Source organism: Xenopus tropicalis, chromosome 3 (assembly GCF_000004195.4).
Source record: "Xenopus tropicalis strain Nigerian chromosome 3, UCB_Xtro_10.0, whole genome shotgun sequence".
Classification (NCBI taxonomy): domain Eukaryota; kingdom Metazoa; phylum Chordata; class Amphibia; order Anura; family Pipidae; genus Xenopus; species Xenopus tropicalis.
Window position 1 is genome coordinate 90,364,675 of NC_030679.2, and position 24,197 is coordinate 90,388,871.

Genomic DNA, 24,197 nt, shown 5'->3' on the forward strand with positions numbered 1-24,197 from the left:
GGGGTGTGCGAAATTATTCAGCCCCCTTTGGACTGAGTGCAGTCAGTTGCCCATAGACATTGCCTGATGAGTGCTAATGACTAAATAGAGTGCTCCTGTGTGTAATCTAATGTCAGTACAAATACTGCTGCTCTGTGAAAGCCTCAGAGGTTGTCTAAGAGAATATTGGGAGCAACAACACCATGAAGTCCAAAGAACACACCAGACAGGTCAGGGATAAAGTTATTGAGAAATTTAAAGCAGGCTTAGCCTACAAAAAGATTTCCAAAGCCTTGAACATCCCACGGAGCACTGTTCAAGCAATCATTCAGAAGTAGGAGGCTGGCACAACTGTAAACCTACCAAGACAAGGCCGTCCACCTAAACGCACAGGCTGAACAAGGAGAGCGCTGATCAGAAATGCAGCCAAGAGGCCCATGGTGACTCTGGACAAGCTGCAGAGATCTACAGCTCAGGTGGGGGAATCTGTCCATAGGACAACTATTAGTCGTGTACTGCACAAAGTTGGCCTTTATGGAAGAGTGGCAAGAAGAAAGCCATTGTTAACAGAAAACCATAAGAAGTCCCGTTTGCAGTTTGCCACAAGCCATGTGGGGGACACAGCAAACATGTGGAAGAAGGTGCTCTGGTCAGATGAGACCAAAATGGAACTTTTTGGCCAAAATGCAGAACGCTATGTGTGGCGGAAAACTAACACTGCACATCACTCTGAACACACCATCCCCACTGTCAAATATGGTGGTGGCAGCATCATGCTCTGGGGGTGCTTCTCTTCAGCAGGGACAGGGAAGCTGGTCAGAGTTGATGGGAAGATGGATGGAGCCAAATACAGGGCAATCTTGGAAGAAAACCTCTTGGAGTTTGCAAAAGACTTGAGACTGGGGCGGAGGTTCACCTTCCAGCAGGACAACCACCCTAAATATAAAGCCAGGGCAACAATGGAATGGTTTAAAACAAAACATATCCATGTGTTAGAATGGCCCAGTCAAAATCCAGATCTAAATCCAATGGAGAATCTGTGGCAAGATCTGAAAACTGCTGTTCACAAACGCTGTCCATCTAATCTGACTGAGCTGGAGCTGTTTTGCAAAGAAGAATGGGCAAGGATTTCAGTCTCTAGATGTGCAAAGCTGGTAGAGACATACCCTAAAAGACTGGCAGCTGTAATTGCAGCAAAAGGTGGTTCTACAAAGTATTGACTCAGGGGGCTGAATAATTACGCACACCCGACTTTGCAGTTATTTATTTGTAAAAAATGTTTGGAATCATGTATGATTTTCGTTCCACTTCTCACATGTACACCACTTTGTATTGGTCTTTCACGTGGAATTCCAATAAAATTGATTCATGTTTGTGGCTGTAATGTGACAAAATGTGGAAAAGTTCAAGGGGGCCGAATACTTTTGCAAGCCACTGTAGTTACTAGATTAAAAAAAATAGGCATCTCACACATGGACAGGATGTAGAAATCATAGCACACAATATCGTAACACCACTTAATGCCAAGCATCTTGTGCAAAGGTTATAAAATCTATGGTATAGTAAGGGTGAGAAAATGAAAATAAGCACACTACTAACCTCTATAAATCACTGATAAAATTATATAAATGAACGATGAATGAATGATCAAGGCACTGGAAAAGGTTCACAAAACGCAACCAAATGCGTTAGGTCAATGGATAGTTTTATCTGAGCAAAAAATTTTTCAAGTAAAACTTGGCCAACATGACCAAATGTATACAAAGTCTCAAGATTATTCTAATTCATTCTTCATCAACATGATGGCACCCATTAATAGAATACTGTTATCTGTGCTGTTACTATAGTAGTCTTTTACCTGCAAGGTTTAAACTGGCAGCTGACCTGTGGGATGTTTGCCTTCCTGTGGATCATCATAGAAGGAATGCATGGGATGGAAATAAATGACTTCTTTACAACCTTAATTACTAAATGGCACTGATTCTGCATTAGGGCTGGGGTGTCCTGGCTGTTTTTCCTGGGTTATTCACAAAGATTATATATACAAAGTGTTCCACAGCACTTGACTTGTTATTAATTACTTCTATAGCTATAAGGTTCTATTAAAATCACAACAGATTCTATGACTACTTCAGCCTAAGGCAGCAGCCCCCATACTGCCATTGACTTACCTTAATTAAGGTCAGAAAGGGTGAGGGGAGAAAAACAATAGTGAAATACATGAATTTCTGGTTTGAAAATCAATAGAGTGCCTCCATTTTTTTAACTTGCCTCTTGGTACTATAGAAATGAATAATAATAAAATAAATAATAATAAAATAATAATGGTAGTTACCTTTGCTTCCTCTACCTGAGCCTTTTTCACTATTGCCTGTAACTGCACCTCCCTCTTAAACTCAGCATGAAGCAATTTCTCATCCATCATTTTGCGCCTCTGCTCTAATAACCCCTCTTTCCATTTTCGTACATCTTTCTCCTGTGAATAAAACATAGGAAAGTATGGATTACACTTACAGGTTCAGCTGGAACTTTTAAGCACCTTCTGCACAGTGAACACTGTTTCCTAACTTATTCCAAGGCCTTGTTATTAGTGTTGCATGTGCTAGCCCGAAACTAGTGTCACTTATGGGTTGGACAGGTTCAGTCTGGCACTGTGCTCTTCAACCAGGTTGCAAGTGGGTCAAAACTTTGTCTGTGGCCCAACTGCATCCCCACTAACCCTTAGTGTTAGACCAAACCATGTCCACTGACCTCTGCACAAAATGTTCAAGTGAGTGTTTTTGAGCAGAGGTTAGTTTTTCATCACTCTGCATTATACATGGAGTCAGATTGGGGGGGTTGACTGCCACTGTTCTCTACCAGATGGCTGCAGAGGTCAAAACACAGACTGGAATAGGTTTTTAAGTCATGTTACTTGGATCTTTTCAACATGTTATTGTTGAGGTTCTTCAAAACTATTAACACATTTTAATTTCCTAATATACTCTTTCCTTTACTAGAGGAACATATTACCCAATTAAAATTGGGGGAAAAAATGCCCACGAAGTTTGAGAAATGCACTTTCCCCTTTATAGTGGCTTAACTATAGAGGAAGGAAACAGAGGAAGCAGACCCTACGGGCATGTGGGGGTGTGGGTTCCAAGTCAACTCCCTCTGTATGGGGGGCATGTGGCTAACCAGCAACAAAAATGCAAACTTTTTTTGTGTGCTATGGCCCCAAAGTTACGTCACTGACTCCATAACAATAATATGGTAAGATACTGGTTTCATTTTAAATGCATGAATACCAGCAGAAAACATGTCTACTTTCTTTGAACCTGAAATTTGAAGTTCTAAAAAGTTTAAAATAAGTAAATCACTACAGTGACAAAAGAAATTAAGAATATTTTGAACTTAAGTGACAATCTTTATGTTGCTGATTGGTCCCCCTTGATCCCTAACATGTCTGTCTAGGGGCAACCACTCACCCTTTCAAGCAACTTTTGTAGTTTGAGTGCTTTCTCTTCTCTAAGCTTTTCTCTAAGCTGCTGAGCTTTCAGCTGTTTTTCCTCATGCTTCTTTTTTGATTCAGCAATAGTTCTGTGGGAATGAATAAGATTTGTTTTCCACTTAGAACTGAGCAACAACTGAAATGTAAAGGGGCAGTATATTCAGTTTTCAACATAAATTCTATGTACACGGCTTCATAGTGTAACACTTTATACTTTCTTAAGCTAAATAGGGCAAAAAGTTAAACTTATGGAAGTTTAATATGCAAGGGTAATATCTGAGCTCCAGTAATGATATATAAGAAACATACCTACAATTATATCACACTATATAAATATACCATATTTCAATGCCCTTAAACGTTTTAGCTTATAAGCTCTTTTGAGCAGGGCTTTTTTTCCCTCATGAATTGTTTAATGATTGTTTTGTATGTTTTCTTGTAAGTTAAGTGCAAACGCACATTTATTGCACAGGGCTGCAGAATATGTTGGCATTTTATACATTTGTGTTAATGATAATAAACTTCTCTTTGATTTGTATCTACAAATTAATTAAATCTGCAAATTGTCCTGTCTAAGTTACAAAAAAATCCCTTTATTATAATTTCCCATTGTGATTTTATTCTAAATAGCAAGTTTGGATGTAAAAATTGTCAGACCTCTTTCGAGATGGGGAAGAAAGTTTTTCATGCATGTGTATTCCATGTCCAGGTGGCCTTGAAGGCTCTTCCTCCACCATATCCCCCCAGGATGTGTTCTGTCTCCATGATTCTCTGGCTATAAAAAGAAAAATATATTTTTCAGCACAGAGTAGGTTATGGGCAATGACAAAGGAGATCAGTTGTCCACAACAAATCTTCTCTATCGCAGGTGACTAATCTCCTTTAAATACCTTCCCACCAGCGATAATGTAGACTGGCGATGGAAAAACATAACTGTCACATCGGCTTTCCAAAAAAAAACCCAACAGGATATTGTTTGTGCTACCAATAAGTGGCTTAGTTACCTAGGGGCCGATTCATTAAGACACGAGTTCGAATCCCGAATGGTAAAAATCCGGATTGGATACGATAATTTCTGAAGATCGTAAATATCACGAAAATGCTTACGAAAAAATTGTATTAGTCACGATAATATTGTATTGGCGATCCGAAAGTCACAAAATTTTCGCACCGAACGACTGTAAACAGTGGCAGAACCTTTCCGAATTTTTCACACAAGCGTAAGAAAAAGTCTTGCGGGTGTATGAAAAAATCGTGCAAGCGTGAAAAAAACGGCGAAAATACGCTCGGAGCGTTCGAATGAACACTCTGAGCATTTGTGTCTTAATAAATCTCCCCCTTAGTCTAAGCCATACAATTAAACTCTTGTATTTCATAGCTTCCCGGATAATCAGATAATATATATAACCAGATTTTAACTCATTTTTGTCTTACCTTCATAATCTGCTAATACTTCATTCCAGTCCATGGACATGCCATTGTAAAGCACACTTCCACTGCCAATGCTAGCCTAAGGACATTAACAAACACAAATGTGAAAGTAACTATGGGCTATGAAACGGGTGTGCTTGGTTACATTTATGAACTGTTTTTGATTTAAGTTTCTTCGAAATGCCTTTGCCCATTTCTTACCACAGAAAATGACTGAGCAAATTCTAACAAATGTTTAATTGTGCAGGAAGCCAACTATTCACATACAGAACAGATGTGATTCGCAGACTAGGTAGTTCTAAAATAATGGATGTTTAGACAATCACTTTTGGAAACATTATGAGACTAGATAATTATTTAACCCAGTCACCACTTTATCCCACCATTCCAGCGGTGGAAATACTGGGGAAGCAGGGGGTGCAACTGCACCAGGACCCACCGCCCCCCATGGGGCCTGCAGGGAGGCTGGCAGCACAGTTTTAGTGCTGCAGGGAGGTACAAGATTGTAAGTATATAATGTGCTTTTTAAGTTACTGTCTTTTTAACTCTCTCTCAAACTACACTGTTAACTGTTAACAGCAACACTGAATGTCTAAGTGAATGTACTGTTTGTGCAGCAAATACTGGTATGTAATAAAAAGCATAAGCCTACACCTAATGCCTCACTCACCCAAATCCTTTTAAACTGTAATCGCTAACTAGCAGGGCTCGTTAACCACTTCTAAAGTATATTCACCTGTAAAATATCTATTTAGGTAACCTAATAATTATAATAATAATAATAATAAAGAGATCTTGTACCAGTCATGTACATGTATATAGTGAGGATTCTTTATTTGCGTAATTGTCTTCCTTTGGTGTTATTTCAGCATTCATAATACAGTTATTTTAGGAAATCTAATGTTACTATTCTAGTGTCAAAAGACACACCTCAATATCATTGAAAGGAACATTGTTTTTAGCTGACTTACAGAGAAGTCACTTTCATTGTCAATCTCAATGTCATTGTTTTCTTCTGCCTCGATCTCCCTTGTCAGTTGCTCTTCCTCTGCAATAGCACTTGCTATAGCTTCTTCATTGGCCTTCTCCAATCGATCTGCTAGCTCTTCTTTCTTAGCAAGAACTTCTGCCATGGACTGTGAGCAAATCAGAGAAAAAGGAGTGCCGCAAATCAGGGCCGCAAAACATGGTTATAAAAAAGACTATATCAAAAAGTCTTGATTTACCCATCAGCAAATACTGGTTGGGTTCAAAAACTGGTATGGTCTGTAAGGTCTCATTGCCCAAAAACCTACTTTAAATGAGCAACATCAAAGTATGTAGTACAGTTTGCTACATACCAATGACCACCCAGGTTTAACACATAAAAAAAACAATTTTTAAGACACATATAAATATGAAAACAATGGAAAATAAAAGCTTAATTTGAGGATTTGGGACACATTTTAAAATGGTCTTTTGCAAACGTGAAAGATCCTGGAGAAAAGGCGGGGGGGCATGCCATTAATTTGGGGAGACAGACAAAAGAAGCAGACAATCTGTATGATACCACTGCTTTACATAGCTCATCAGAATTTTCTTTCCTGCTCAATGGGGAATGATCCATAATGCACATACAGTAGCTAACCAGAAATACAAACTTCCAAACCAAGTTGCACAGAAAAGTGCTGGTTGGTTATGGCCACACTTGCGTTTCTCTGTAGTTAGGAATACAGTAAAGCAATAGTCAGTGCATATACTCAGGGCTGATTTAATAAACGGGCATAAGGAGTATTTGCCCAGGGCCCACCAGCATATATTTCATCTGGGATAACTTCTGGCAGAAGCATCCTGCAGAAATGGCAGGCCCCTCATTTTAATCAACTGGATTGTCATTTATGCTCCCAGGGCTGTTGGTCCAGGCAGCACACTTGGGCATCATGTCTACTTCAGTAAGCACATACCGGTGCTTCGTTGCCTGCCTTACTTTATTGAACTTCACATGCTTAAGGGTTATTCTATCAAAAATTTCTTGGGGCAGTGGGGGCCCACTAAATTTTGCCCTGGGCCTGGTGGTACCTTAAAGCGACCCTGCACATAATACTGTTCTTCAGAGTTTAGGCAATGATCACCAGTAGTACCTAATGTTTTTGCTCTGTTATAATTTTAAATATTTAAGGACCACTTTCATTTTTTAATTTATATGTGTCCTGTTGGGTGACCTGTTAAGATATGGGTGATAGTAAGTTGAGAACTTAAATGGTTTACTACAGCAATGCATTTGATGCAAGAAAAACCATTGAGATTAATTCCAACGCATTTAACACTATTTTAAACCTTTTTCCCTGGTAACTCATATTAATTGGCAAAGCGAAATGGGGCAGTTTCACTTATCACTAGGGAACTATTTCTTAGTTTTGCAATGGACAGCAATTTGACATGATTAAATATAATTAAACATAAATACAGTACAATGCATCCTGACAAAAGGTACTAATTACCCCAAAATTCTGCTGTAGAGGTTCATGGTTGAATAAATTGGTTAAACACCCAGTTTGCAATTTGTGTGTGTTGCTCTATTTGTCACATATTGCTGCTAAAAAGACACAACAGCACCGCCAAGAAGTTGCCCTTTAGAAAAACTACATGTTTTTGTGTCACTTAACTAAGCATAGGTTACAGCTCGCCATATAAATTATATATAACATTTAAGACTCACGACAAAATACTATTTAGTATTTAAGATTCACATTACATGACACCATAGAAATCAATTGCTTATGCATCTGAAATCAACTTATATGATTAAACTTCACTTTCTGGTAAAGTTTTGTTGATCTCCTATGACTCCTAAGTGTAGCTGTGGACAACTTTGAAGGCATGAATCATTACTGTTTTAGAGTTGCTGAATCTTGGCCTTCTACAGTTTAGGAAATAAAATCCAGTATTACTACCTATATATAATTTTTGTGTGCTTTCGTTTTCATTTAATAGACAAATAACAACAACAACTATATATTAAGATTAACACTAGATATTTAGCTCCTGCTCAGGTCAGAATCTTTTCTTTTAATAAGAATTTCTAATTGTATTGCAGTGTCCTTGCTATCAGCTCTTGAAATGGCCATAAATGCCCAGTCACAAAATCTATCAGCATTTTCAAATACAAGCATCATTCTTCCTGAAATGGTGCTCACTTTATTGCAGCATTGCACAGAATGTGTAAATGCACTCTCTCTCATTTTAGTGATTCTTTAATACTATAAGGACTTCTTTCTACAGCTTGCAGGGAATTACAAAAAAAAAAAAACAGAACAGAATTGGAACACCTACAGATGCAGAGAATATGTGTCAGATGTTCATGATTTTTATGGCATTAAAAAATCTGCACCGCAATACATAATAGAAAATGAGTAGCGTTGGATTATGATAATGATGCGATTGCCATTTAAGACATAAATACAGTTTACAGACTGATATGTTACATGCATTAGTAGGCAGACAGAAATTTCAAGCACTAGATCGAATGACAAATGTATGAATTATTCTGATCCTTTCACATAAGTAAAATCTGAATCAGTTCTTTGACTAACAGCTGCAGCTCAAATGATACAAAGAGTTTACCTGTTCTCAATAAGTTCATCACAAGAGGAAACATTTTTACAGATAAGAGAAAAATAAATGGTTAGTAATCTGTTAACAGGTCAATGGAGATCTAATACATGGAGCATTTCCTGCAACAACTTGTACTAGGGACAGTATTTTCTTGTACTAATTGCTTCAAAAATGGGTTCTATGGGTTCTCTGATGGATCGCATTCCTAAAATCTACACTTTTGATAGCACATAATTGTTTAGAATTTTTACGACAAATTATAAGCCTTTCATCAGAGCTCACTGATGACAATTTGATTTTCAGTCTATTTCTATTTGATTGTATTCTCCTGTGCGTGCTGCCTGCTATATAGACTTGTGCTTTCACACAGACTTCACAGGCAGCACACAGAAGGTAAAGATATCCTTAGTGGGACAAGGAGACAAAAAAAATATTTGCCTGCTATGAACAAACAAGCATGAAAATAAAGGATGTGAGAGGCAAGAATTTGATAACCAGATATTTACTTATTTGTAAGAACTACTTTGTGAGCTATCTGAACAAGTTCTACAAGAACAACTTCTCTCTCACTCAGCCCCAGTTTCAATCTATCTATACTATACACATGCAACCCTTTACCTTCAATGTCACACTTAAATACTGTATGTTCCTTTTTGCATTTCCTCAAACATCGGTCTATATAACTCCTACTTGTCAACGCATTTCTGGTCATCTAACATGCACCTATCCTCTCCATCTTTCTGCCAACCATTTTATCCAGCAATGTTCCACCTTACTATATTTAATGGCGTTATCCACCCAAAAACAGTTTATTTTTTTTTGGCATAATAAAATTCTAAGCAACTTTCTAATATACATTAATTAAACAATTTCAATGTAAATGTCATGCTACTGGAAGCAGTTTTGGCACCTAAAAGAGAAACCTCTTTTTACATTGTTTTAAGAATCAGACCCAGGGAATGAATGGATAGCAAACACTGCTTTCAATAGCAATTATACATTTACAAATAAACTGAAAATCCTGTGATCATTATTTATTGGAAAAAATAGGCTGTTTTAAAAAAAATTTTATTTAAATATTAAATGTAAATTTAATTTAAATATATGTTTGCTGCTGACCTATACACATGACCAAATATACAAAAACTCTCTGGTAGTATTTAAATAACAGGTGAAATGTTCTTACCAATTTTCCAGCACTCACGTTTGAAAGGTCTAGATCACTGCCTGTCTTCCTTCCCCCTCGAGCTGCATCTGTCATGAAGGGCACCTCTGTCTTCTGCATTTTAGATAGGGGGTCAAGAAACACAACAGGAATGTCCAGACATTTAAGTGAGGTAGTCTCTTGAGATGGGCATGTTCCTACTGGCTTTAGTTCTTCTAGAGCATTGTGAACAGTAATCTGGAAGGGAATGCAAGCATTCATTTTTTTTCTGTACACTTTATTTCTAATCTTTGTCTTATACGTATTATTTCTTACATCAATGTACAACACATGAAGCCAGATTTCTCTGTTGCACTATTTGTTTAAAATTCAAGTTTCCTATTACAGATATTAAAACTAAATTTAAGCCAAATGACAACTACTTGAACGTAATTTAATTTAATTTCATCTTAAATTAGCTATTAATTTGTCAGATGCAGGAAAACAAAATCATAACATTAAGGCAACTTAAGAAATAAAGGTACCCTAAAATGAAAGATACACACATTCTACTGATGACAAAATCTCTTAATAACCAGTTTGAAGGACTGGTTAGCATTAGGACTATTTATTAAACTTTCATTATTGGATGTGAACAGAAATAAACAATATCATATTAAAATCATATGAAAGTTATAACATCTTGGTACTAGCTTCAATCAAACTCTTCATTGAGTCCACAAGTACAAATGTTCTGGTTTCCAAAGCAGCAGAGGATTCTTCTTATTACAAATTTGCTCTTTTAGGTATAAGCCATCATAAATTGGTTTCCATCTGTATGATACTTTGTAGCCACTAAATTTTACAAAACATATCTTGTACTGGTAAGAAAATAACTGAGAAGACAGTGAGCATGCTATGCAATCGCATATAACTGGCACAAAACCATAAGCCTGTTTTATATCTCAGAAACCTTAGAAAGTATTAATCTTCTAAATGTAGGGATTTACAATATTTTATTGCTTATGACTAGAAAACTACACAGACCTCCCCAAAAAATGACAACTAAATTATTTTTGCACTATCAACTTTAAGTTATTCCAATCCATATTATAATCCATACCATGACTATTTTATTTCTAAAAACATTTAAATGACAGAAAACTTACAGAAGACAAAGTAATTGCTGCAGTACTGTATTTTTATCAGTCCAAATCATTATGTTATACTAGATGCTGGGCACAGCTGTCTACAGGTTATCACTGATTGATATTAATGAGCTTGATCCAGTTCCTCCCTTACCAGCTACTCACTTCACTGCCAAATATAATTTATCTTTCCTCTTTGTACAGACTAGTTTCTGCTCTGATACATGGAGTCTTAAACAAGAAAACCACAGAGATTTTGGATTTCCTTTTTTTTTTGTACCTCTGCAAACAAAGAACAGCAAAGAGCTTGCTTCGAACAGTGTCCTTATGCCAAAACATATTCATACTTTTGCACTGAAGGTTTAACCTGCTTACAGCAAATATCTTCAGTGGTTTAGGGAGTTTTCCGGAGTAAACCTTGGAATGACATAAAGGCTTCTCAATCCTATTACTCACTGACACACTGCCAAAGATTGTACCCTGTAATCCCTAGGATGTTCTTTGCTTCTGTGCCTCTACCGGTGATGATTTAGTTGAAAAACATGTTCCACACAATGATATAATTCAGCAAAAAAACTAAGATTTACTATCACAGAGGGTCAGGGACTCATGCCAATATGGACTCTAATTTAATGAATAGCCTTATATTGTACTTAACTGTTAATCTCCTACAGAGATGCCCATATTCCATGACCTTCTTTCAGGATAAAAGAAATGCAATTTAAAAAGTTGTACTTGTTAAAGCTAAAAACATTGTTATATTATTGCGTCTTATGCATGAATAGAAAAAAATAAATATAAATATGATATAATCCTATTTGATAAAACTTAGCATCAAACAAACATAGCAGTGATAACAGGATACCCAGGGGTAGAGTGGAGGCATATTGACAGGCTGACTGCGGACATTCTCAAAAAGCTAGCTTTAATAGGCTACAAAAAAATATTGCACACCAAAAAATATTTTGGACTTTAAATGGCACTTTTCACACTTTTCGTAGGAGGAATGCCAGAAGGAGAAATACTACAAAAGTCTTATTTTAATGTCAAAGCAACACCAAGACATCAGCTAACCTCCTTCTTGTTTGACTGTTGGGATGTCGTGCTTTCCTTTACACGTGTAATTTTTCTCCTTTAAACAAAGGGTTGTTTGTGCTTTATCTCTAATTTTATCTCATTAATTCAAAGGACATTCTCTGGGATTTTTGCCTGTTTCAGTGTGTTTTGGCAAATTGTATTCTGGCTAAGTTTCTTTCTCGGCAGTGAGGTCTTCAAGGGTTTTTCTAATACAGAGACCATTTTATTGAGTTTGAGACAGGTGGTACAACTTTAAACTGTTGTACCATGTGTCTGAAGGTCAGTCAGAATCTGTCTGGCAGTTGACTGAAGTTGTTCAACACAATTTGAACAATCGTCATCTGCAATCTTTGATCAATTTTTCTCTTGCATCCACATCCAAAGGGAGTGGCTAAACTGCTAAAAATCCCATACACTTCTTGATAACTGTATATATCATGGGGACCTTTAGGTTTCTGGAGATGGACTTGTAGCCCTGAGATAGTCCATGCTTTTTTACAATTTTCAGTCTTCAGACACTTCTATCTTCAGACACTTCTTTTTGTATTTCCTACTTGTTACGTTTGGTGCATACTTGCACAATACAGCAAAAAGAGAAACATGTTTTATCAGTTTAATCTTGTTAAATATATGCCTCTTATATTGCAGGCACTTGCAACTCATCACTGTTGAGTCTGCTTACAAATTAAAGGAGACTCGTCTGAATCAAATTCAAATATTTCTTACAATTTCTAAAAGGAATCACTAGTTTTATACAGTCCATTTTAAAATATATGTGTTGAATATGGTGTGTTTAGTTTTTTTTGTACTGTCCCAATGCAAACAAAAGAAATAATGTGCATTTATATTTATGTCTTAAAGTAAGTAAGGCTGATGCCACATGGGTGTATTCTCTGGAAGCCGAAAAACGCTTGCCGAGAAAACGCCCCGTTACGCTAGATTTACCCTACCTTGTGCCTACACGCGAAAGAATGAAATACACTCTTTATACATAGATTCATCATTTTTATTTTGATGAAAATATTTCTTTAATGGTATATTGCAGAGCAGTGCAATGGCCATAGCTAGCCTAATACAAATATGTATTATAAGGTGAATATTCACACAAGAAATTTACTAGCTAGAGGTTAATTAAAAGTAACTTGTTAAAGCTAAATCTTTTAGGGGGGAAAATCATAATTGTCTAAGAAACATTTTATCATATGCTGCCTAGACTTCCTTGAAGAAAAATACAGGTAACCATGCACAGTGCACATAATATAAAGGTATGGGATCCCTTATCCGGAAACTCATTATCCAGAAAGTTCAAAATTATGGTAAGGCCATCTCCCATAGACTCCATTTTAATCAAATAATTCACATTTTTAAAAATAGTTTCCTTTTTCTCTCTAATAATATGACAGTAGCTTGTACTTGATTCCAACTAAGATATATTAAGTACTGTTTAAATAATTTTATTGGTAGACTTAAGGTAGGAGATCCGAATTACGGAAAGACCCCTTATCTGGAAAACCCCAGGTCCCATACCTGTACATTTATCTCCATAAAGCAGGTGTGAAATATAGATTTTTATTCAATTGTTTTATAGGTGTAATTACAGATAGAAGAATAAACTGGCCATTAAAAATAATGAACTTGACTTGGCTGAGTTAGAAAGGATTTGGACATGGGTGACATATATCACTAAAGGAGAACATACAGTATGCGTATATTCAGTGTCAACCCTTACAATTGTGATGGAAAGTATCATCATCACATAGTCAGCCACAGAAATGCTTTTATAGGGTAAGAAGAATGATTACTCCTTATAGAAAATCCTGACAGCCGATCACAAGTTTTGTTTGTGCAGTGATGTACTTATAATGCTTTAAAAACCTATGTGCATAAATATCTGTACAGACATTTAATTATACAGATTCAGCTATAAAAGGAAGGTTTCATGTATTATTGTGAATATTTAAAAAAAAATACAGCATGTTGTGAAAAATAACTAAATAACATGGCAGCATATCCAAATCCAGCATTTGCAGAGTTTTTTTATTCAACCTGCAATGTGGTTAGCATTCTATTTGGCGAGTTGTCTTATCAGGAAAAAGAAAAAAATACAGACAAATCTCTCTATTTGCTGATGGAAAACAGAGCTGTGTGTTCAGAAACTGTTTAGTCTTTCAGAATATAAATTAGCAGCATGTTTAAAAATAATATGTATCATTTGAAACTTATCTATTATAAACTTTTTGGGGAGGCCAAAAGTGAAATGTTTAATTTTACAATGAAGAAAAGACTAACTGAATGTCAGACAGACAGGAAAGATGAGAGCCTGAATGTCAATGCTAATTTTGAGAGAACATCACTGGGTGCAACATGGGCAATGGGCTGTCTATACATATTACAAACAAACTTCATTACATTTTATTCAAAAATAAACTAAACGAGAACCTATGAATACAATTTGTATTGTACAGGTGCATGTATAGGATCTATTTTTTGGAAACCAATTATATAGTTTATAAAAATAGGAATGCCATTTTCCATTTATAGGAGAAGGAAAGGCTAAAAAACAAATATAGCTCTTATCATTTCCCATGAAAAGTACATATATTTGGCATTAGTCATTTCTTCATACAATTTGAGAGTTATTATGTCGGTGCAATCGATTTTAAAATAAGTTTAAACATGGTCTGCCAGGTATACCTCTGCTGCCATCCATAACATCTTCTATTTACGGCACATGCATGCGTATTTATTTTTTGTGGAGCCCTGCGCATGCACAAAACCGCCTAAGCTTTCCCAAGTGTAGCAATGACATTCGGGTCATGTGACATAACCGAAGGTTTTTTGTTGACTTCTCTGACCCCGCCTAGTATAGCTCAAGCACCAGAAGGAATGATGTTATCCCATTGCCCCGGGGAAACACCCCCCCCCCCCCCCCGAGAAGAAGGTATGGTATATGTTATCCTGAAACCCATTATCCAGAAAGTTCTGAATTACGGGAAGACCGTCTTCCACAGACTCCATTATAAGCAAATAATTCTAATTTTTAAAAATGATTTCCTTTTTCTCTGTAATAATAAAGCAGTACCGTGTGCTTAATCCCAACTAAAATATAACTAATCCTTATTGGAAGCAAAACAATCCTATTGGGATTAATTAATGTTTAAATAATCTTTTAGTAGACTTAAGGTATGGAGTTCCAAATTACGGAAAGATCCCTTATCCGGAAAACCTAAGGCCCCGAGCATTCTGGATAATGGATGCCATACCTGTACTGTATAGGGTACTGTTACCCTGCCCTAATAATAATAAATGTATAAACTGTTGTGTAGCCATGGGCACAGCCATTCAAGCTAATACGGCTTAATGGCACATATAACTAATAAGGTTTGTAGAATACAATGGTCAGGGTTCAGATGTCATTCATGGCTCAATGAAAAAAACAAAGGGAATGTGTGTAAAAATGCATATTTACATTTGCATGGAAGTTGGCTACTGTGTGCAGGTTATTAATTGGAATAAGTTGTTCCATTTCTTGCACCTCACCTAGACTTAGGCTGCCCATAGGTTACACAAAACCTTTAATTCTGCATGCAGACAAAAGCAGAGAGTTGCATAACGCCACAAGACATGTCACATGTGATTAGGGCATAAGACTGAGCTTGTAAATGAACTGCTCTGTGGCAATATGGTAGGACTAAAAGTCTCATTTTTATTTAAAACATCTCATACCTGTAGTTGCCAAAGATAAAAAATTACGTATATAGATTATTTAAAGACAATAGATTATAAGCATACTCACACAATTTTAATTAGAGTACCAATTAATATCAATGTTGTAAAGGTTTACCAGGCTGGGCAAGCTATTTTTTTGTCAGTCATTGCCCTTACCATTTAAAAGCTGCATTCGCTGGTTACATTCCTTCTGGGTGAAAGTCTAAAGGTGGCAATTGGCTGATATTCTTCAATACCCACCAGATATGCCCATGGGCTAAACTGGATGGATTATATACAAGTGGCCATTCAATATAAGGCAACCTTTCTACATTTCTTTTCTATCATTATTAACAATTTCAATAGTACAGGGTGGATATCAAAAGAAATCCTATGTATTACCATTTCTGGCAGAAGAATGGAAAAACAAGAAAGAAAGGGGACAAAAGGGAAGGGAGAGAATTGTGTGGAAATCTAGAGACAGAAAGAGTAAGAAAGGCAGCCTTTCTATATTTCATAAGGGCCAAAAGCACAGTACAATAGGTAGCAAACAGGACATGATGCACAGGTAAAAATAAATTTGCTTACAAGCCTGAAATGAATCCCAAATGGCTGGCTAAACCAAATAGGAGCCTTTGGTTTTAGACCACAGGAAAACTGAAGATTAATTTTTTTATTCATATGCTTTTGAGTGGGAATTTTGCACATTTACAAATAAGGGTTGAGATTTGGTTGGGCCAAATCATTTGTGATGGATTTGTTATTCACCCATATCCTAAAATTTGGTGCATGCCTACTCATTGTTTTCAAGTGGCTATATTTATATTTAATGCAATATAAAAGGAAGCTTTGTTAAGAAAATCTAAGATAATAAAACTGGGATACTCCACAGAAATAGTGGTATAAAAGCCCATTAAGAAGCTGTGTATATGGACTTGTTATTGACAGCATTACTCTAACTTTACAACTGAAAGATGTTTAATTCTGTATACAGTGTAGGTTATCAGTAGTAGTTTACCAACAAATGAAAAGATCACTAGGAAAACTGTCTAAAGGTCCCCATACACGGGCCAATTCTAGCTGCCGATATCGGTCCCTTAGACCGATTCAGCAGCTGATCGGCCCGTGTATGGGGACTACCGACGGGCCTGCCCGACCGATATCTGGCCTGAAATTGCCAGATCTCAATCGGGCAGGTTAGAAAATCTAGTCAGATCAGGGACCGCATCCCCCGTAGGTGGATATCGGGAGAAGATACGCGCGCTTGGCGACATCGCCAAGCGAGCGGATCTTAAGGTGTATGGGCACCTTAACACATTCACATCAACACCCCTTACAATTTGGCTGACTTTACTGAGCCAAAAGTACATAGCATGACTAAGAATTATCTTTTCATGTTGACACTGCACACACTGCCTTGTATGTAATTTAATTCTTTTCCCAGTTAGTACAGTACCACTCAATGGCTGCATCATTAAACCCCTTCTTTCTAATCAGTACAGTAATTGCTTTGTCCCTTTCTCCAGACACTACCTCCCACCGCACACTGTAAGACTGTAATCCTTCTCTACCGCCAATGTCAGTATAATTGATTGCTTGCTCTGTATCAGTTTATTCTTTAGCAATCTGCTGCCAAATTAAAACCGAACACAGTTTTGGCTCAACATCATGCGTCCATCATTCAAATAAGAAATTTCCACTGCTGCTGTTATCCAGCTGGGAGTTCTTTTGCGCAAAACTGTTGAAGTTGCCAACTCACGAATATCAACTCACTGACATATTTGCTCACAGAAGTCAACTAGCTATTGAACAAAATGCCCTCCCAGAAGTCCAAAGTGCCCAAATTATAGTGGTGTTAAAAGCAGACTAATACGTTACTTGCATATATAAAATAAAACTTAAGAATGTAATGAAAGCAAATAAAAGTATCAGCAGATAAAGACTAATGGCACATGGGTGTTCTGACCACCACCGCATTACGGAAGATAACAGTGCTGAAGAAACACCACTCTTCATCTGTCCGAGATGTGTTTCGCTTAATGCAAAACCGATATACACTTTCTTAAAGGTCTTGTTGGCTCATCTTGTATGTCCATAAAACCACCTTGTTGTACAAACAGACTAAGCAAGGAATAAAGCTGCTGAAATACAGATGCATGTTTTCTAGCAGCAATGATGCTAAACCCTGAACCCAAAATAATAAAGCACAGATAACATTCTGCGAATGAGCTCATTTATTCTGCGTGTTCCAAAAGATGGCTGCACTGGATGCTATTGTAAGTCCTTTCTTGCCAGAAAACAACTCCACCGCAGGTGTGTATTCCACGTGTTCTCATTCACAATAAGCCTGGAGTGTTTGTCCTTCTTGTTTTAGGAAGGCAGGAATTTCTGCATGGTACCTGTTATTACTATTTTTCTAAAGACTACAAACTGAATTTTAGGCACAGGTTTCCTTTCAGGTGAATATTGTGAAAAGAAAATATACTGTAATAAGAAACTTGCTTAATTATTCACTAACATGGAAGACTGTATAAAATGTAACTACAAGAGATTCTAGCATAGACGATGGGAATTTGCTGTATTACGTAAAATGAATTATATTGTTCAATTATTTTTAACACCTCTTGTGTAGAAGAGAATTTTCTCTGCAACCTATACTTGCTCTGTGGTAGCATATATGCAGTAATTAGAGGAAAAAAGAGCTTACAATGGGACCAAATTTACAGAATAACAAGAAAAACAAATAAATGGGTAATTTAATGAAACTGACTGATAATCCAGTCATACTTAGTTAACAGTTTAGATTTATCCTGTTTATTGAAGGCATATTTATTATAATTCTGCATTAGTGCCATCTTCTGGAATTTTCTGCATGTTGTGATCCTGTTGAATGTACCCCTAGCAGCAACCATAGATTTGAGTAATAACACTGTACAATAAATGTATGTTAATGCAAAGGTCACAGTTAACTGTGAAGTTAATTCCAACTTCAAAACAATTTTCAAATGCAACCACTGATTCTACTCCCATTTGCTATTCTAAAAAGATTTTATTAAACTTATATGCACACGAAGGAATGAGTCTGGTATGTACAGTATACATATATATTATTTTAAAAAGAAAAAACAAGGGCAGAGAGAGGCCAAGATGCAGCCTCGTTTAACAATAGCCTAAGCCAAAATTGCAGCTCCACCAATGTTATCTATTTATTAGGGATTCACCAAATCCACTATTTACGTATACCAAACCGAATCCTAATTTGCATATTAGGATAGGAAAGAGGTAAAGATAACTAAAGATAGTTGAAAATATTATGTGACAAAAAGTCACATGATTTTAAGGATTTGGATTCGGTCTGGCCAGGAGCGTGGATTCGTCCGAATCCGAACCTTGTTGCAAATGGCAGAATCTTGGCCAAATCCTGAACCGAATCCTGGATTTGGTGCATTCTACTATTTATGCTAATATCAAGCTGTACCTGGGTCTCAAGAGCATAGCTGTATAACTGTCATGCTTATCTGTAATTTATAATAACATTTATTATATTTATAATGCACCAACATATTTTACAGCACTAAACATATGGCGACATAAAAACATACAATACTTACTTGTTATAGTAAGTAAAAAGGGCCCAGCTCACAAGAGCATACAAAACAAGCAGTGAGCAAATGGTCACCTATTACCTGAAAGTGCCCTCATGAGTGCTCTGCCCAGGTGCTGAAAGCCATATTGGCTTATGTGCATAAGGAGCAAGTGTCCCAGCTCCCTCTAATTGTTGGGGACAAAGCACTTGAGAGAGGTTGTTTTTTTTTTTTGCAAAAAATATTACTGTTTTTCCCATCTGGTAGGAGAAATAATTTTAAAATGATAGGTACCCTTTAAATTAATATTACTTAGTATACCCTTTGCTAAACACAAGCAGCTAACTGGATAATCAGTGTCAATGCTGGATGACTGAAGAGAGTGCCCACCAGGCCTGTGAAATTCACCAAAAATAAAATAAAAAAAAAAACAGCCAAGATCATACATCATAGTAATGGAATTAAGTGCATTCTAAAAGATTTGTTGTCTTAAATACATTTAACAATGTCAAAGCACACCAAAGATTAACAGTTCTATGTCACTCTACACTCTAACAGCAACCTACATTAACAGTAGTAAATAAAACAAAACAGTTTCAGCGGTGCTCTACTCTTTTACTCACACACTTTCTACAGTTGCACATAATAATTACATGTAAGACATGAGGTAGCTAACCTGAGTTATTTCAGCCAAAGGAATTTCACATGGGCATAGCAACTCCTTAGATGGAGGGTCCACAAGCACAGGAGGGAGCTCCGATTTCTGGATCACATCTGGAATCTCTTCTGAGGATTTGGAACATACATTCTCTTTATCACTATCATCTTTTGCCCTGTTTTCCATGGCTGCAGGAAGAGAAGGCTTGTGTGCCATTGCAGCAGATTTTGATCGAATTGGCCTCCCACGCTGAACAGTTTCCCAGCCTTCGGCATCCATTCGATCTACAACAAGAACATATTAGTTATCCCTATACTTTATTCTGAACAATAATAGAATAAAAATGATGGGGGACAATGCATAATGTAATGGCAGCACTGAGAGATAATACCAGATGAAAGGTTCTACTCAGGGATTTATGGCAGTTTCAATTCCAGGAATAGGAATCTGGATGAATCCAGTACATGTATGGGATCTTTTACCCAGAATGCTTGTGACCTGGGGTTTTCTGGATAAGGTTTTTTTTTCTGTAATTTGGACCATCATGCTTAAGGTTATATCTATCTATATGGATTTATGCAGCATAGTTACCATAAGTAAAAAGTTTTTTTTTTGATTAACAAGAGAAAAAGGAAATCATTTAAAAACAACTCCATGGCAGCCTTCCCATAATTTGCAGCTTTCTGGAAAATGGGTTTGCAAACAAGAGGTCCAATGCCTGTAGTAAATATTTAATGTGTTAATTTAGAGCAGGACATTCATAGCTAGTGAATGGTGATAAAAATGTAAAAAAAACAACCCATAACACAACTGATTGAGACATAGAATTAAATCACAGAGAGTCAACATACTGGCCTAGAGTTTTTAAACCCAGATAGGAATACATAAAGGTATGCAAATACAGGTATGGGACCTATTATCCAGAATGCTTGAAACCTAGGGCTTTACAGCTAAGAGATCTTCCTGTAATTTGGATCTCCATACCATAACAACATATTTCAGTGAAATAAACAAAACATTTATTGGCTCAAAATTAAACAAACAATTCAAAAATAAGCAGTAACCATACTATACCAAACAATGGATAGGTGCATCCCAGTGTCTCATGGTACCCACTCTCCTAACGCGTTTCGCACCATTCGGTGCTTCCTCGCATTAAGAGAGTAATTTTGAGCCAATAAATGTTTTGTTTATTTCACTGAAATATGTTATTTGTTCATATATTGATTCAGGACCTTATAGTGGGATATAACTTATAGATTCTCTTTCTTAAAGGAGAAGGAAAGGCAAAGTCACTTGGGGGTGCCAAAATGTTAGGCACCCTCAAGTGACTTGAATCGCTTACCTTTTACCCCGGGCTGGTGCCCCTGTTGGGAGAGAACAGCACCAGCCCGGGGTACCTGCAGCGCTTCCTGTATCGCTCGCATGCGCATGCGCAGTAGAGTGAAATGCCGAACTTTAACAGAGAAGTCGGCTTTTCACTCTACTGCGCATGCACCTATTGTGTTAGACCTAGCGAATCGCAGGTGGAAGGAGGAAGCGCATCGCTCCAAGTAGCCCGGGCTGTTTTCTCCTAACAGGGGCACCAGCCCGGGGTACGAGGTAAGCGATTAAAGTCACTTGGGGGTGCTTAACATTTTAGCACCCCCAAGTGACTTAGCCTTTCCTTCTCCTTTAATCTAATTTACTACTATTATAATCTCCATACCATAAGTCTGCTAAAAAATAATTTAAACATTAAATAACCTCAATGGGATAGCTATGGCTCCAATACAGATTAATTATGTACTGTACTGTAACAATGTACTGTTTTGTTATAACAGAGAAAAGGGAAATTGTTTTTAATTTCATAGGGTACATTCTGCATCTGTACACAGGGTACTGACTGAAATACAAATAACCAGAATAGGGAAACTGTATAGTTACCTTCAGCCAAGTCTGTTAGTCCTAAGCAACATTCTAAGACAGAACTGTCCAACTTCTGTGGTACTTGGGCTGGAATTTTTTTGGCCTACATGGTGGAGGGCCGATAATGGAAGCCAGTTTTAACCACTCCCCTTTTTTAAACAACACCCACTTTAACCCACACCCATGTTATCAGAAAAGCCTTTAAGACCATACCCACATTAATGGTGGTAGCACAGCAAAAATCCAAATGGTAGGTACTCACTGTAGGGATATCCCCCTTCATTCATACGTAAAAAAAATAATATTATGTCATATTAAGACATACCCTAAATCCATATGCCTCCTCCACCCCTGTGTATAGCACAGCTATCAGTAAGCCTTCACTTAAAAGCATTGGTTATTGCATACAGTCCAGACCCTCTTTTAGGTCCAGCATTTTGTGAGGTCACTGTTGGCTCATAATATGTTGCAAAATTTCAGCCACAGTTCCAAAATGTGAACAGCTGAAAATATGTGTTCATCCAAAGTTTTACAACATTTAACCTTTTAGGCACTCATGAATAAGAGTGAGAACAGACAGGCATTTACTCAACTGGCCAGCAGTTTGGGAACCACTGACGTATAAAAGAATAAGCTTGTTCTTTATTTGTTAACCTTAGAATGAAACCTATATGTTAATAAGAGCTGTAAAAGTTATCACAATTTAACCACATTTTCTACCAAGCAAAAACCTCTAGTGCAGTTCTGTGCAACTTTTTACATCTAGTTGGCCAATTATTTGCTATAACACATTTGAAGGTCACAATATATGAAACTAATGATGTCATACCAAGAAACATATGGAGGCCTAGAGCAGGGATCCCGATCTTTTTTTATTCGTGAGGCACAATCAGATGTGAAAAGTGTTAGTGAGCCACACAAGCATGAAAAAGTTTCTGGGGGATGCCAAATATAAACTGTGATTGGGTATTTGGTAGCCTCATGTGGACTGCTAGCCTGTGGGAGGCTCTGCTTGGAGTAAAACTCTGTGCTTCCTAAACTTGCCTCCAAGTCAGAAATTTAAAAATGGCCATCTACTTTGGGGCCACTGGAGCAACTTCAAAGGGGGTGGTGAGCAACTTGTTGCTCACAAGCCACTGGTTGGGGATCACTGGCCTAGAGGAATTTGGTGGGTCATAAAAATCCCTTTCGAGCCAAATCCGGCCAGAGGCCTCAATTTGGACAGCCCTCCTCTACTATATAGCCCAAAACTGGAATCCAAAAATGAACTGCAACAGAAACAAGAACAGGCTGAAAGACATTTATAAGAACACTTAAATAACAAACTGACATTACATGTCCAGTCAAAGTGGCCACTGCAATCAGCACTGCACTGAGACGATACCCAAACTGTTATTTAAGAACAGACGGAGGGACTCCAGGCCCCCCTGTTCTCTAGGGCTATGTTATTAATTGAAAAACGGCTGCTCCATAGTAAACTTACTGCTAATAAGATTAACTCTAAACTATTTGGGGATAGCAAATGGCTCTAAACTGAATTCAAGACAGACAGTCTGGTCACTGAAGGGAAATTTCATCTTAGGAAACTTTAGGAATTTGCTCTTTTTCGAGGGTTTGGAATTCTTTTACTTTGCACCTCCTCATAATAAAAAATAAAATTAAATATACTTTGCAAAAATAACTATAGTAATGTAGCAAAATATTGGTCTGCTTTCTGAGTGCAGTAGTCACTAAACAAAGATGAGAGGAGTTAACAAAATCACTTGAAAACTACCCATTTACTGTACTCTTTAATTTATTTTAGGGAAAAACTACCAATAAATGTGTTATTAGTTAACTTGACTAAGCTAATGTGACTGATGTAAAGTGCCACAGAACATGCCAGCAGTAAATAGATTAAGAATAATAACTATAAATAACAAATGCAGTCCTCATAAAGATGGGGAGGGAGGGGGGCATGGCCTGCATTAGGTCCGCCTAGGACACATCTTGTGTGAGCTATGATCAGGAGCCAAGAATACTACAGATGTCCTGATATTTTCTGCCTGGGAGAAGCCATAAGAGCCAGAAAAACCTACAAGATACAAAGAACAACTTTACCTGGACAAATATGCCTCATGCTGACAGGATTTGGAGTTTAAGCCTGTATTGGGTCATGGGCCCCAACTAAAAAAGTTATCCAAACGATACATTTCTGGCAACAAACCATTACAAGCTCCCATTAGGCATAACATAAATATTAGAGAGGAGTTCATGTGTAATATAAAACATAAATAAGGAAATCTTTTTAAAATCCCTAAGGCTGGTGGCACACGTGGAGATAAGTCACCCGCAATGAGGAAGAAAGACAACAAAACAAACTTTATATTGCAACCCACAAAGCATAAAGGTCATAAATAAATAAAACAATTAGGGGGCTCTGATGTTTGCTTAGCTATATGTTACTAAAAAATCTTTTTCTATAAAAATGGGCAAA

At 37.1% G+C, this 24,197-nt stretch overlaps 1 protein-coding gene across 2 annotated transcripts in view; it reads right to left on the bottom strand.

Annotated features, from left to right (window-relative positions):
• scaper (S-phase cyclin A-associated protein in the ER) overlaps positions 1-24,197 on the bottom strand; it is a 157,332-nt gene that overhangs the window by 89,755 nt on the left and 43,380 nt on the right. The window contains exons 8-14 of one of the 2 annotated variants that reach the window (XM_004915978.4): positions 19,832-20,097; positions 9,699-9,896; positions 5,872-6,036; positions 4,904-4,979; positions 4,127-4,244; positions 3,447-3,558; positions 2,315-2,455 (exon numbers count right to left, since the gene is read on the bottom strand). In XM_004915978.4, coding sequence (XP_004916035.1) covers positions 2,315-2,455; positions 3,447-3,558; positions 4,127-4,244; positions 4,904-4,979; positions 5,872-6,036; positions 9,699-9,896; positions 19,832-20,097 — 1,076 coding nt within the window. Of the gene's footprint in view, positions 1-2,314; positions 2,456-3,446; positions 3,559-4,126; positions 4,245-4,903; positions 4,980-5,871; positions 6,037-9,680; positions 9,897-19,831; positions 20,098-24,197 lie in introns of both variants that reach the window. The other variant, XM_012966882.3, reaches the window with a different exon arrangement.